The sequence below is a fragment of the Pristis pectinata genome, chromosome 7 (assembly GCF_009764475.1).
Source record: "Pristis pectinata isolate sPriPec2 chromosome 7, sPriPec2.1.pri, whole genome shotgun sequence".
NCBI classification, from domain to species: domain Eukaryota; kingdom Metazoa; phylum Chordata; class Chondrichthyes; order Rhinopristiformes; family Pristidae; genus Pristis; species Pristis pectinata.
This window is the reverse complement of record NC_067411.1, coordinates 22560654-22576787: the sequence shown is the minus strand read 5'-3', so window position 1 is coordinate 22576787 and position 16134 is coordinate 22560654. Positions and strand designations below refer to the sequence as shown.

The 16134-nt window shown below is 43.0% G+C and overlaps 1 protein-coding gene across 1 annotated transcript in view; it reads left to right on the top strand.

The window, feature by feature from the left end:
- Window positions 1–16134, top strand: part of thbs4a (thrombospondin 4a) — an 83454-nt gene that overhangs the window by 18248 nt on the left and 49072 nt on the right. Inside the window, exons 4-5 of the mRNA XM_052019200.1 lie at window positions 5656–5758; window positions 12976–13058. Coding sequence (XP_051875160.1) covers window positions 5656–5758; window positions 12976–13058 — 186 coding nt within the window. The remainder of the gene's footprint in view (window positions 1–5655; window positions 5759–12975; window positions 13059–16134) is intronic.

The window sequence follows — 16134 nt, the reverse complement described above, 5'->3', positions numbered from 1 at the left end:
GGTGCTTTTCTAGAAGCTTCTTAAATGTTGTGGGAGTTTCTGTCTCCACCAACTCCTCAGGTAGTGGATTCCAGATTCCAACTACATGAGCAATAGGAAGCCTGTGATCAGTAGTGTGCCACATGAACTGGTGCTGGAATCTGATACCAATATATCATGTCTGTCTTCTTCTAGATATAAAAAAAATTCCTAGGTTGTTAATTTAGACTTCACCATAGGACTACGAAAGTCAAAATACTTTAGGGCATGAAGCACACAAGCAGGATTGATAACAAACACATTGATAAAATGCACATACACAAATTAACAATCTGGATGTGTATGAAGGGGCATCATTGGTACATTCACAGATGATATGAAGATTGGATAGTTCAATATCAACAGAACAATACTGATGGGTTGGTAAATTGGGTAGAGAAATGGAATTTAATCCTGAAAAATGAGAGAAAGGCTAGGCTGTACACAATGAATGTTAAGACCATTGGATTCTGAGGAATAGTAGGACTTTGGTGTACATGTCAAGGGTCTCTGATGACAGTGGCAGGGGTAGATGAACTGGTTAGGAATGCATTCAGGAGGCTTATCTTCATTAACTACAACATAGAATATAGGAGCAAGAAGGTTATGGTACTGCTATATAACATTAGTCAGGCCACAAATGGAGTTCTGTCATTTCTCTCTAACTGATTGACAGACTGTGGTACAGGAAGGATGTGATTGTACTGGAGAGAGTGCAGATAGAATATACCAGGATTTTGCCGAGGATGGAATGCTGTGGTTAGGAGGAGGGACTGGGTTTCTTTGTCTTACAGCAGAGAGGAAGCTGATTGACAGGTACAAAACTATGAGGAACATAGATAAGGTAGAGAGTAAGAAATGTTTTTTATCCCCTTAACAGAGGTGATTATAACCAGAGGGTATAGGTTTAAGGTAAGGGGTAAGAGGAGATTTGAAGAAGAATGTTTTTTCACCCAGATGTTGGTTGAAATCTGGAACACAGTGCCTGAGTGAATGGTGGGGTCAGATACTTGCAACACTTATGAATCGTTTAGATGAGTGCTTGAAGCACCGTGGCATGGATGGCTATGGGCCAAGTGGTGGAAAATGGGATTAGTATAGATAGGTACTTGCTGGCTGGCACAGGTACGGTTGGCCAAAGCTCCCATTTCTGTTCTACGTGACTCAATAAATATGACAGCAGATATGGGCAATGTTGTCAAGGAAAACCTTGTAAATGGAAAGGGAACAGTCAAAGGTGGATCCTTTGTAATTGTGATTGTAAGTAATTGTGTAGAAAACATTCAGTTAGAAATTATCCAGTGAGAATCAGACAAGGGGGGGGGGGGGGGGGGGGGGGGGGGGGGTGGAAACAATTGAGGGAAGTCCTACCAAGTTGGACTCTCAATAAGAGGCACCAGAAAATGTTAGTGTCAAGTGCTGCAGATAATGACCAGACAGAAATCCCCTGAACAGCCCACGACGAACTTAATCTGTGATTATTTCTGTTATTGGACACAGCCACAGTCATTGCGTACGTTCATTTTTGTTCGGTTTCTTGAAAATAATAGTTCAATGGCAGCCACCGTAACAAAGGCATTTTTGTCTAAAAAGGTGGATATCTTAGTCAAATTGATGAGATCAATCTTCAGTCATGTTACTTAATTGACCATCACCATTGTACCATATCCTGATGATGCTTAAAGACTCCCTGGGCAATGTCCCTCCCTATGCCTGTGGCATGGGTTTCTTCAGTCTGGTGGTTGGTATTAGAAGTGTTTCCACACCTGAGAAGGTAGGCGTGCTCAAATGAAAGCACATCACTGTCAGGTGCTCCGGAGAAATCTGATCCTCTGTGTGGTAGGGCATGTCTGTGACAGTGGCTGGGTCTGGAGTCCACTTTCCCCTAATTGATCCACAGACTGGGGTATTGAAAAAGCTTCTCTTTCTTGCAACCCACTTACCCAGAATTAGTATTCTGTCAGACTCTTTTTCCAAGGGTTCTTTTCCTGATTGAGATGTCTGAGTATGACTTGCTGAATTTCCCTCTCATTTTATATAGATTAGGCACTCATTTCCTGCTTGTTAAGATACTAGACTGCTTACTATGGGTGCACTGTGATGGGGCAGTTTAAATTGCAGCAGGCAGTAAATTCAGCTGCTATTCATTTGAACAAGATGATTTTCCATGTGGGCAGTAATCATGAGTAATCACCTCTGGAAACATGTCCACAGGGCCTTATAGCCTGGAAGTCAGAAACAGATTCTCAATGTTGTTCTTTATTTTTAATAGGTAATAAATAATGATATGAGACATGAATGGTAATTTGTTGATTACTATTTCCAGATGATAGACTTGGATCAGAAACATATGAAATGACAGTGTAATGTGGTACAAGGCTGAAGAACAAACAAGTTGTTCAGATGGATTAAACTATAATAGCAAAGTTCAAGTGGTTTATTAACATCATTTAAAACTTGACATCAAGACCAATTTTTATAAGAATACAGGCATAACTCAGCTCAGGCACTGACTATGTGAGTTGGTAGCATTCTCACTTCTGATTCAGAAGGTCCCAAGTTCAAGTTCCACTCTTGAGACTTGAGCATAGACATCAATGCCAACTCTCCAATGTAGTAATGAGGGAGTGCAGCAATCGTGGGGCTTACAGTCAATTAGATGTGACAGTAAATCAAGGGCCCATCCTAAATAGATGTGAAAGATCTCATGACACACTCTTGAGGACAAGCAGACCCATTGTTCCCAATGTTCCTTAGTCAACAGCACTACAGCAGATTACCCAGTCATTACCACATTGCTGCTTCTGGAACCTTCCTGTGAACAAAGGGCAGTGATGGTTCCTACTTTACAGTGTCACTCACTTCAAAACTACTTCATTGGCTGGTTAAGACATTCTGTGATTGTGAAAGGCACTTTATGAATAAATAAAAGTGAGCCTTTCAAATTTTTCTGTGCGATGTCACCCCTGCAATGTAGCATAGTGCTTTGAAACATCCTGAAGGGAACATAGGAGGTGCTATGTAAATTCAGCAGCTTCTTTCCTTTGACTATGTCAATGCTCTGCAGTAGTTCCAGTGGATTTTCAAAAGGACTTTGTGTTACTAGACTATGGTGAGTAAATGTATTTACTCCTGTTTCAAGCCATATAATTTACTTTATTGAATCATGATTTTAGTCATAGCAAATAGCAGCATAATGCTGTTGTGGTGATGGCATAGGAAGTTCTGTTTTCCAGTATGTAGTGTGCTATAAACCTGTTGCCTGTGGAGATCCTCTCCAGTAGTTCTCTGCCAGAGAGAAGGAGGAATATAGCAAACAAACCAACACTCTTTCAATGGGAGAGGACCTTTGACCAACACCTACTGACGATCCAATTCGGTGACACCTACAACAGGGACAATTGACACAGATTTACTCTCCATTTCCCTTTCCATTTCTGGAGGGGATGTCTGTTGGATGTCGATAGGTTGCTTGCCAACACTCATTTTAACCGTCATTTCTAAATCAAGGTAAGCAGTGCATCACCTTTTTCAAAGACAATGTGTTTGCAAATTAAATCATATTGTTGTGAAACTGCATGACATCAGAGCACTGCTGGTTTAATCAACTAATGTGAAGTAACCTTGACTTCAGCTTTCCTCACACTGCCTCATCTCCACTCCCACTCACCACCCCATCTCCCTGACTCTGTGATGTCTGACTGGTGTCCACAGTTCATCAGCTTCATATCATAGCATTGTAGAATGGTTACAGCATGGAAGGAGACCACTCGGTCCATTGTATCCCTGCTGGCTATCCATCAGAGCAACTCTCTAGTTCCACCTACTGGCCACTTTCTCTATTGCCTTGAAAATTTTTCTCTGCCATATAGTTATCCTTTTCTCTCAGGAAGGGTACAATGGAACCTGCTACCATCCCAACTGAAGGCATATAGAGAAATCCCAAGGCCTAATTTCAATCAAATTGAATCTCATCAGAATCCGACCAATTGTTTGTCACAGAAGCCAGTGAGGTTCACTTTCTCTTCTAGAGTGTATTTATTCACTCAGCAGGAAGACAGAGATCAAGGAGATGGGGGTGAAGTGCTCCAGTGAGTTAACCTTTTATTCATAGTCCTCTGGCAATATTCTCACAGGATCAATCTACAAATCCAAAACAATCATTTGCATTTCAGGGGAGCAAGACAGCAGAATTTTTTTTTCAGTAATACATTCAGATCATCTTTTCACACAATGACCTTCAGCTAGTGACACGAGACTGCAAATGCTGGAATCTGGAGCAACAAACAATCTGCTGGAGGAACTTGGCTCGTTGAACAGCATCTGTTGGAGGGGGGGGAAGGAACTGTTGACATTTCGGGTCGAAACCCTATATTATGACCTTCAGCTGAGCAATTTGAATCATGATGGTGAAATCTACAAACTTGCAGTTTGACTTGTTACCATCGGGGGGCGGCATTGCTTCACTTTCCTTCCTGTGGCACAACTTGGGAGTAATGATGTCACGTTGAACAACACACAAATCGAATTGCCCACAGATCTTTGGCTCCTAACTGATGCAGAGACTTTTTTTGGAAGGGAACAAAATTTATTGGATAATTGTTGAGAAAAATTAAAGCAAAGCAATAAGCTGTTTGCTCCAGTTTTCTCAATTCCCTTCACTAAACAGCAAGGCAATCTTCAGGCAATTGTAAAATGGGTTATTACTTCACTTCCTATTTTATGTAATTGCTAAAGACCACCTTCACCCACTTTGGGAGTGGGGATGGCGTCAGATATCTCCAGCTGCCCCTCTCACCGTCACATACCTGTCATACTCTTGCTACACAACCTTGCCCTGTCGTCCATCCACCTCCACCCACACTCCAATGTTGCCTGGGGCCCTTCTAAGGTCAGATACCTTTATTAGTCGCATGTACATCGAAACACACGGTGAAATGCATCTTTTTGCGTAGTGTGTTCTGGGGGCAGCCCGCAAATGTCGCCACGCTTCTGGCGCCAAGATAGCGTGCCCACAACTTCCTAACCCATACATCTTTGTCTTGGGTTAATGAAGCTCCTCTATTTACATACTGTGCTGGTGGCCATGGAATTGTGCAGGAAGAAGCCATTGACCCATCATACCTGAGCCACATCTTTAAAATACTCAATTAATTCCATGGTCCCAGCAACACTTCCATTTTCAATTACAGGTCCTCCCCATGTTACAATAGGATTCCATTCCTGAGGACTGCTTGTAACCTGAACAGTTTGCAAGTTGGAAATGTGGCTGCCCGGCAACATATTTAAATAAAAACATAGGCCAACCAAAGGCAACGTGCTGTTAAACCAGGCCTTTAACTCAACCACTCAGATTTCGCTGCCAGATGCAATGATATTACCGCGAGCCGAGTTCCCACCCGGCAGAAGGTGCCCGCAGCCCCACAGCGGCCGGCAAATCCATCCCACCCGTTCCCCCAAATGCTTGTTCGTATCTACATGCCGTACACGAGTTGGGCGTTCATAGCGCAGGGAGAACCTGTACCTTAAATACCCTGGTATTGCCCAGTTAGTTGAGTGGGAGATACAGCCACCACATGTAAATGATAGAACTCTGGACTTTGTTTAATGCGGGTATGTTTTTTTTGCTCTTTGCAGGACTCTGTCGAAGATGTGAAGTTCGTCCTGGGAGGGTCAATTGATAAAGTGGCAGCACTTCAGGATTGCATGTTACAACAGAGTGATTCTGCTGGGATTGTAGGTAAACTTACTTTGGATAAACAGTGTGAAGACTAAGGCATTCACAGAAGGAGGACCTGGTCCCAACCATTTCTCCCTTAACTGCCTGGTTTTTTTTAATCACAGGCAAGTGTAAGGACTACTTCTATAAAACGTTTGGGATATCCTCGAGAGCATTTTCCCTCTTTACCCATAGTTCTTCCACTCCTCTGGTGCTGCTGCACTGCAGGACTTTCTTGTATGGCATTGGTGAGCTTCTTCTGCAAGCTAAAGATTCTTGATTCAGTAGGAAAATAGGTCGCAGTTACAGTAGGAAGATATTCGTCTTGTCTCACTTCAAGATTGTTGTAAAAGCCTAAAACATCAGAAACACTTTACAGGTTAGGCAGTACCTAATGAGAGACAAACAGAGTTAAAGTTCAGGTCAACCGTCTTTCTTTGGAACCTCCATGAAAAATTCTGATGAAGAGTTGTTGACTTGAAATGCTGACTCTCTGTCACATCTGATGCGTCCTGACACGCTGAGTGTTTTTGGCATTTTCTGTTTCAGGTTTCTACCATTTGGGTGTTTTTACTGTTTCACTTATTGTAAAAGCTGCCTAGTTCCCTAATGTCCTTCAGAGAAGGAAATCTGCCATCCTTATCCTGTGTATCCGGCAATGTCCACATCCTGAGAATGATAAATCAATGCAAAGTTAGCTGGAAACCAAGGATCCCAAAATTGTGGAGGAGCAGAAAGGTTAGTTGTGGAGCTGGTTGCTCCCTGGCTGGGTTGTCAAGAGCCAGAGGTAACAGTTTCAAAATTAGGGGCCAACTCTTCAGGACAGAGGTGAGACTTCTTCACCCAGTGGGTAGTTTACAAGATAAGATATCTTTATTAATCACATATACATCAAAACACACAGTGAAATGCGTCTTTTGCGTAGAGTGTTCCTGGGGCAGCCTGCAAGTGTCACCACGCTTCCAGCGCCAACATAGCATGCCCACAACTTCCTAACCCGTACGTCTTTGGAATGTGGGAGGAAACCAGAGCACCAGGAGGAAACCCACGCAGACACATTGGAGAACGTACAAACTCCTTACAGACAGCGGCCAGATTTGAACCCGGGTCGCTAGCGCTGTAAAGCGTTACGCTAATCACTACACTACCATGCCTGCGTTACTCTCTGGAATTCTCTGCGCAAGAGGCTGTGGAGGTTCAATCGCTGATTATATTCAGAAGAGGGATTGCTAGATTTTTAGAAACTAGGGGAAGCAAAGAATACGGGGTTAGTGGGTGGAAATGGTACTGAGCTAAAAGTTCAGCCACACATTGATTGGCAGGGCAGACAGGAGGGTTGAATGACCTCCTCTTGCTTCTATTTCTTAGGTTTATTTTTCAAAACCAAAAGTTTCATTTTACATGCACTTAATTAGTAAACAATTAATTAGTAAAATCAGGAAATGCTCAATCAGGCAGTGACTGTGGAAAGAGAAAGAGAGTTAATATTTCGGGCTGAAGATCCTTCACCTTGGTATTGGTATTGTTTATTATTGTGACTTGTACCGAGATACAGTGACAAAACTTGTCTTGCATACCAACCGTATAGGTCAATTCATTACACAGTGCAGTTACATTGAGTTAGTACAGAGTGCATTGATGTAGTACAGGTAAACATAATAACAGTACAGAGTGAAGTGTCACAGCTGCAGAGAAAGTGCAGTGCAATAAGGTGCAAGGTCACAACAAGGTAGATCGTGAGGTCAGAGTCCATCTCATTGTATAAGGGAACCGTTCAATTGCCTTATCACTGTGGGGTAGAAGTCTGGTGGTACGTGCCCTCAGGCTCCAGTATCTTCTACCCGATGGAAGAATAGAGAAGACAGAATGTCCCAGGTGGGTGGGGTCTTTGATTATGCTGGCTGCTTCACCAAGATAACGAGAGGTAAAGACAGAGTCCAAGGAGGGGAGGCTGGTGTCTGTGATGCGCTGGTCTGTGTACACAACTCTCTGCAGTTTCTTGTGGTCCTGGGCAGAGCAGCTGCCATACCAAGCCGTGATACATCCAGATAGGATGCTTTCTAAGTGCATCGGTAAAAGTTGGTGAGAGTTGAAGGGGACAAACCAAATTTCTTTAGCCTTCTGAGGAAGTAGAGGTGCTGGTGAGCTTTCTTGGCCATGGCATCAATTTGATTTGACCAGGACAGGCTGTTGGTGATGTTCACTCCCAACTTGAAGCTCTCAACCATCTCAACCTCAGCACCATTAATGTGCACGTACATGGCCCCCTTTCCTGAAGTCAATGAGCAGCTCTTTTGTTTTGCTGACATCGAGGGAAAGGTTGTTGTCATGACACCATTCCACTAAGCTCTCTATCTCCTTCCTGTACTCCGACTCATCGCTGTTTGAGATACGGCCTACAACGGTGGTATCATCTGCAAACTTGTAGATGGAGTTAGAGCAGAATCTGGCCGCACAGTTGTGAGTGTATAGGGAGTAGAGAAGAGGGCTGAAGACGCAGCCTTGTGGGGCACCAGTGTTGAGAATAATCGTGCTGGAGGTATTGCTGCCCATCCTCACTGATTGCAGTCTGTTTGTTAGATAGTCAAGGATCCAGTTACAGAGGGAGGTGTTGAGTCCTAGGTCTCTTAAACTCTGTTTCTCTTTCCATTGGAGCCACCTGACTTGCTGAGTGTTTCCAGTATTTTCAGTTTTTATTTCAGATTTCCAGCACCTGCAAGTTTATGATTTCCATAGACTCAGGAGAACTTACATTAATTTCCCAATTAAGCTTCCCGATGCTGCAACACCTTCTAGGCAATGCACTGAAAGAGTACCTGGGTTATGTGCTCATACACTGAATGCAATCTTCATGCCATAACCTGATCTAAACACGCGACTGTCACTAATGGAGTGAAACTATACTTGGGTCATAATTGAAAATTGTAACAGGAACAATAATTTTCCACTGACGTGACTGCACCTGTTTCAGTAGCAAGCCACACAGACATGGTCTGTAAGTTAAGTGCATCAAAGGCACAGGAATATTACATTTTCTCATATACATGGAGAAAATATCTCAAAGCGGTTCACACCCAATGTTAAATAAGTCACATGTGTAACAGACCATAAAAAGGAAAGCTGCTAAGATCACATCTCTCCACATCCTCATCCCTTCTACCAGCTCCCTGCAGGAATGTTGTTTCCTGTTGACTTCTTGCAGCCTTGGTTGCTGTAGTGAACGCTATAGATCTATAGCTATATGGTGACAGCCCAGAGAGGGTTTTAATATGGGCACCGGAAGCAACATATAAAGTCGTGGTTTGAGACACTTGTGTTTCTTTTTAACATTGCAACAGGGAACCTTGTTATTAATGTCAGCAGCTGACCTAAGCACATGTTCCATTTTGAGGAATTATCCAATAAAGTAGACCCTGCTGTGCAGTAGTAGGCAGGGAACATTTCCTCTTCCAGTTTTATAAAAAGGTAGATAGATATTTTGAGCTATTTATAGTTTTGTTACACAAGAGTGAACTAAGGAAATCTTCTCCCTGTCGTATTGTTACCATTGAACATAATGAGGTTATCAGCTGGTTGTTCTTAAGCAAGTATTTTGAAGATGGAAAGTGAGAGGTGGCTGGTTGGAGAGTTATTGAGACACTTCCAGACAGCTGTTGGCCATGTTTCCAGACAGTGGAGAGGAGTAGTGGGAGCTGAGACAAAGGACGAGAGAGAGAGAGAGAGAGAGAAATGGGGATTGCATTTTATCCAGAGGCCTGACCCCTGGCAAACCATGAAGGCTTTTCACAGCTTGCCCTTGTCGAAGGTTTTTGAACAGCTTTTATAAGACTCTGACTTTTAAAAGCAATTCACTGTCAGAAACATTTAAAACTATTCAAGATATCTAAATAATTAAAAAAGTTTAAAATATTAATTTAAATCATGTTAAGACACCAAAACATTTACAAATAGAGCAAAAGAGGTGAAACACTTAGCTTCACTATCCTTCTGCCACAGGGCTACTGACCCCCATTGGGGCCGCTCTTCCTACCCCAGCCTTCCCCAGAGTAAAGCTGAGGGCTGGATGCAAAGTGCATCTGGATCCTGCTCCCAGTGAGTCACTGCTTCACATGTGGGCTTAGTAACAAGCCCAATGGTGGAGGGGATGGTCAGATATGCCATCATTTGATCTTCAAGGTGCCTCAGTCCTTCCATATTTGACAGTGCATGGGGAACAGCAGGACATCATCAGGGTGATTTTACCCAGATTTTACTAGGAGAAAAACAGGATAGCTTCTAACTTCGGCTGAGTTGGAAAAGGCTCTGACCCATCCCCAATCCAGTATTCACTGTACTGAGAGTGCTGAAGAAAAGTTGGAGCTAAAATAAATTAACATAAAAATGAAAGCTCACCACCTGCTTATGAACGAGGAGAAAGACTCAGTGAGGACTAGGAGAGGGCAAGGGGGGAACTGTAGGGAACTTTGTGGGACCCGGGAGGACTGGCTTCTGCTGCAGAAGGTGGGTGAGGAGAAGAGGAAGCAAACTTCGGAAGTGCTGTGGGAATGATTGAAAACAAGTTATTAACCATCTGTGTTAAATAAAGTGTAGATACTCAGGAGGACAAAGAAAGAAACAAAAAAAAGGCTTTGTTACTGTAAAGGCTTTCATGACCTCGGTGAGTACCTACTGAAGTATAAACACTGTTTTAACCTGGCAATTAACAGAAAGCTCCCACATTAAGCAATGTGATAAAGGCCTGATAATTTATTTTAGTATTGGCTGAAGGATAAATATTATTGACCAGAATACCGGGAAGAATTCCCCAGCACTCCTGCAAAATAGTGCCATAGGATCTTTCTTATTACCTGAGAGAATAAATGTGCCATTCATGTGGCGAGCTTTCACATGAATCTACTAACACTCAGCTCCAACTGCTGTGTCAGCACTCTCAGTACAATGAATAACTAGTGGGCAACAACATACTGTGGATGGGACAGAATATTTTCTGACTCAGCCCCAGTGTGTTGGCTCTGTGGCACCTGAGATCTCAGGCTTCTGACTCAGAGGTGGGAATATGACAACCTGAGCCACAGCTGATGAAAGATAGTTTGACAAGACTGCAGTTATCGAGATTGCTATCGGTGATATACATCCGAGCCAGTTGTGGGAAGTGGACTAAAATATTTGATGAGGCATTGGGTGATCGTGATATAAGAACAAGATTAGGGCATGCAGCTCCTCAAACCAACTCCATTGTTCAATTAAATTATGGCTGATCTTTATCTCAACTCCACTTGCTGACTTTTCCCCCATATCCATTATTGCACTTGCCTAAAACAAAAGAGTTAGATTGTCATTTAGTTGTTGAGTCACAGAGAGATGCAGCATGGAACCAGGGCCTTTACTCCACTGGGTCCACACTGACCATCAACCATTTTACACTAATCTTACCCTAAACCTACATTCCCATTAACTCCTCCATAGACTCTACCACTCACCTTCACACTAGGGGCAACTTATAGCAGCCAATTAACCTTCCAACCTGCACATTTTTGCAATGTGGGAGGGAAACCGGAGCACCCGGAAGAAACCCCCTGAGTGACAGGGACAACGTGCTGTCAGTAGCGGGGGGTCAGGGTCAGGATTGAACTTGGGCCACTGGAGCTGTGAGGCAACAGCTCTATAAGCTGTGTCACTTGTGCTGCCTTTGTCTTGCATTTTCCTTGCCCTCGTGTTCATAATTGCTGCAAATTCTCAGGACAGCTACAGGAAACAGCCACAGGAAATGGTGACTGAATCCGTTTGAACCCGATGGATAGATTTAGTCCTTCTGTTCGAATTTATTCAAGGCTGTGAATCTCATTAGCTCCAGAGTAAAGTAAATCCCAGATTCACAAAGTAACCCTCAATGTTTCAACTAAAGCTTATTGAGAAGCTAGTTTAAAAAATGGGGTAGGAAATACTTTGATATATTTAATGAAATAATGTTGTGGTTCAGCTGTAGGGATGAAAAATGTAGAATTAATCAGATTCACAAAAATTAAACCTATTCTAAAACATAAACTAAAACCCAGCGGAGATGGCTGCAGTACACTCCCAAAATATTTCCTGCATGTAAGTAATGGGAGAACGAGGCCGTACCAGAAATTCCACTATTTTCACTTGAATTGCCCTCAACATAAGGAAGTAGAAGAGAAAAACTGATTGGCCTGCCCGTAATACGAATAGAAGAGATTCGAAGCCCAGGTAATAAAGGATTCTGCAAACTCCCTCTCAGCCAGTTCAGGTGGGGGTATCTTTGGTTTCCCCTGCTGCTGTCATGGAGCCTTCATTTTGGGGCCTGCAGAGGGTCCTTCCAATAAATGTCCTTGCAATGCAGTCAGAACAGAGGCAGCAAGAAGAGGGAATCAAAGAAGCTTGAGAAATAAGGGGAAGACCAGTACAACTGTGCTGTTGGAATTTCGACAAAAAGATATAGTACTAGAAATCTGCTCAGAGTAACATGAAGAGCCGAGCTGACCACAGCCAATCAGAATCTGAGCCTGAGTACTTGGTTTTCGGATGCCTGAACCATTCAGAGTCCTATCAGATTTGGGTCGGATAGCCTGGCTCTACTTTACAGCTCTCCTTTAAGTTCATTTGTCTAAAACCTGTAACCCTGTTTGTTTGCCACCCTGTCTCCAGTTAGCACCTAACCCCTTTAATTTGCCAAATTCCCCTTTCCCTACCTTCCACTCAGAGACGGTGAGGAGAGCTGAACATTGAGGTATGACCACATCTGTTTTATTGCAACCAGCTCAGGTAAAGCTCAACATGAAGGGATATTCCAATACACAGCATGAATGTCTGCTGAGAATCCCTGCTGGTTTTTAGGGCTTGAATAACCATTTCAATGTTTAGTTATAATGCACATTCTGAAAATGTGCAGCCTGGGGCCTTCATTTATAAACACGAGCAAATTTGCATTCTGTCAGAAATCAACACTTAAAAGCTGTCAGTGAAAGAGTGGACAGAGAATCCAGAAATTTGACACCAATGTACTCATCTGTTTCCACCATTCAAGCAGCCCCCTCACTGTTTCATAAGCACAAAAAATATTACATCATACATCATCATGAACAAAGATTGAAATAATGGAAACAAAAACTCTGGAGACCAGAGAAAATTCTTTGCAATGGTTATCTCTTTGAGTTGTCTTCATTCTATGCCGATGTCCAAGAAAAATTCCATGTTAACGAGTTCTCTTTGTATTGTAGGTGATGCAGGAAGACATTTGGTTGTGCAAATGACACAGCTCAATGAAGTGCTTGCAGAAATGAAGCAGCTTCTCAGTCAGCAGGTAAGATAGATTTCCTAAGCTGGAACTCCTTTGCCTTTGAGAGATGGTGTTAACCATTTTGGATCCAAACATCGATGGAGGGAGCACAGAGTATTGGATGGTAGTCCACTCTCAACCTCGGCAAATTCACCAGGATTAAATTCCTGACTTTGATGCCAGTGGCATGCACTGGTGAGCAGTCATTTGACATGAGGATCTAGCTGCTGGAGACAGTGTTAACAAGGCACTCTGCTATCAGGGGCCAGTGTGCAATGAACCATAATAAAGTTCCTTTTCAGTTTCCATTATGTGGGGACCACTTATTTTTGGGGATGCAGATTTTAATTTTGACCTGAACTGTCAGCTGAACCTCCATCTACCTTTCAGCTTAGCTAGTGGAAAGCCGTGACATGCAAACCCTTGGAGTATAGAGTACTTCAATTCATTCCCATCCATTCCTACTCCAGAAGCCTTGTATGTAATGGATGAAGGCTCCTGCACTTAAAAGCCTGATGGTTTCTCCAGGTTAAGATCCAGATTCAACACATCTGGCTGTCAGCTCTGCTTGCTGGAACAGTTTCACACGTTCACAGAGAATGTGACAGAATGGGGCCAGACTTTTATCTATTCCTCCTTCTTACATTTGTGCTTCAGCATCCAGGTGGTTCAAGACATGCTGCCCTCTCACTTAAACACTGCCTATTGGTGCTTTGGGTTCTGCCTAAATACAGGGTTTCATGCAAGCATGTGTTTCACATTTCATGCATCTTTGTTTGAATTTGGCCAGATATTTGGCTACCTAAGCATTGAATTTTTTATACACTAGAGTGAAGCCGGTGTAGGTAGAACTAACCAGCTCTGTAAGACCAATGTTATAATTTTCAGTGATTATAAGGACCCAGTAAAGACTTAGCTCAAACCATTGATTAAGTGTGACATACAGTTTGACTTGGTTTCATTTCCTAAGTGGGTGCCCAAACTCTCTTCGACAAATCTAACCAGCATGTAAATGCTTATTTTAAACTTCCTCATTGCAATACTGGACTGATGAGCTTCCAGTTAATCTACAGGACAAGTGGCAAACTATTTGATCATTTTCATCTCCGCTCCAGAAGTAAGATCACACCAACCTCAGCCATTGAATTTTAGTATGATGCTTGTGTGTGCATGGAAGCACAGAGACAGGGCTCCAAGTCATCATCAATTTCTTTCACTAGTACATTCCAGAGGATGGGGCCACATCCCAAGTATCTGGAAGGTGAAGGCTCTCTAATGTCCTGTTCCCTCTGCAACAATAAGGTCCATAATGAGACCCTCGGAAACATGAATCACTTTCTATATCTTGGAAGCCACCTTTCATTGACAGCAGATATTAGAGTCATAGAATCATACAGCAGGGAAACAGGCCCTTAGGCCCAACGTGTCCATGCTAACCAAGATGCCCATTCTAGCTAGTCCCATTTGCCAGTGTTTGGTGCATAACCTTCTAAACCTTACCTATCCATGTACCTGTCCAACTGTCTTTTAAAAGTTGTTATTCTACCTAACTCAACCACTTCCTCCAGCAGCTCATTCCATGTACATACCACCCTTTGTGTAAAATAGTTGCCCCTCAAGTTCGTATTTAAATCTTTCCCCTCTCACCTTAAACCTATGCTTGTTAGTTCTAGATTCCTCAAACCTGGGAAAAAGACTGAGTGCATTCACCCCTCATGATTTTATACACCTCTATAAGATCACCTCTCAGTCTTCTATGCTACAAGGAATAAAGTCCTAGCCTGTCCAACCTCTCCCTATAACTCAGTCCTCAAGTCCTGGCAACACCCTTGTAAATATTGATGATGAAATTCAGTAAGGCCTCCAGTGTGTCAGCACAGTCTTTGACTGATTAAGCGAAAAGCAGTTCAAAGAACAAAACCTCAAACCTAGCATCTCACATATGGTCCACTGAACAACATTGGTCCTTCTGTCCTATACACCTCAGGTTCATGGGTAACCTACAGTGGGCACCTCAAAGTACCAGAGAAGGGCCAGCAATGCTGTCTCAGCAAAATCCTCCTATCAATGGGCAGAAGTGATAACCAACTGACAGCATTATCTCCAAGGACAACAGTTCCAACATTGAGGTTCTGAGCACATTCATTGTGACTAACCAGGTCCAGTGGTCAGGCCACATTGTATGCATGTCGAACACATTGCATGTCTAAGAGCAAACCCCCAAGACAAGCAACACACACACACACACACACACACACACACACACACACACACACACACACACACACACACACACACACACACACACACACACACACACACACACACACACACACACACACACACACACACACACACACACACACACCCTCAGTAAAATGATCCCTTTTAGGACCAGTTTTGCATCTACGCCCACATTGAGGAGCTCAAGGCACAGTGTAGGAATGTAAGAAGGTGCAGAGAGTAGTGGACTCAGCCCAATACATCACGGGCACATCCCTCCCCACCACTGGTAGTATCTACAGGACGTGCTGCCTCAAGAAGGCAACATCCATTATCAAGGATCCCCACCATCTGGGCCATGCCATCTTCTCGCAGCTGCCATTGGGCAGGATGTACAGAACCCTGAAGTCCCACACCACCAGGTTCAAGAACAGCTACTTCCCTTCAACCATTCGGTTCTTGAACCAACTGGTACTACCCCAATCACTACAGTATAGCAACACTGTGACCAATTTGATCACTTTGCACTAAAATTGACTTGGTTTTTTTTGTTCTAATTGTGTTCTTTCTCGCAAAAATTGTGTATAATTTATGTTTAATTTATGTTTTTCTTGTTAATGCTCCTTATATGATGCTATTTGCCTGTGATGTTGCTGCAAGTTTCTCATTGCATTGTTCTTGTTCTTGTTCTTGTGCATTGGACAATAAACTTGACTTTGACTCTGACTTTGTCAAACTTCCCTGTAAATATCTTGCCTATATCCAGGAGATGTCTCAATTTGAATGTTGTCATCAAAGTCGAGTTTATTGTCATATGCTCATGTATGCATAGATGCAGTGAAAAACAGCAGCATCACAGGCACATAGCAATCAGTTT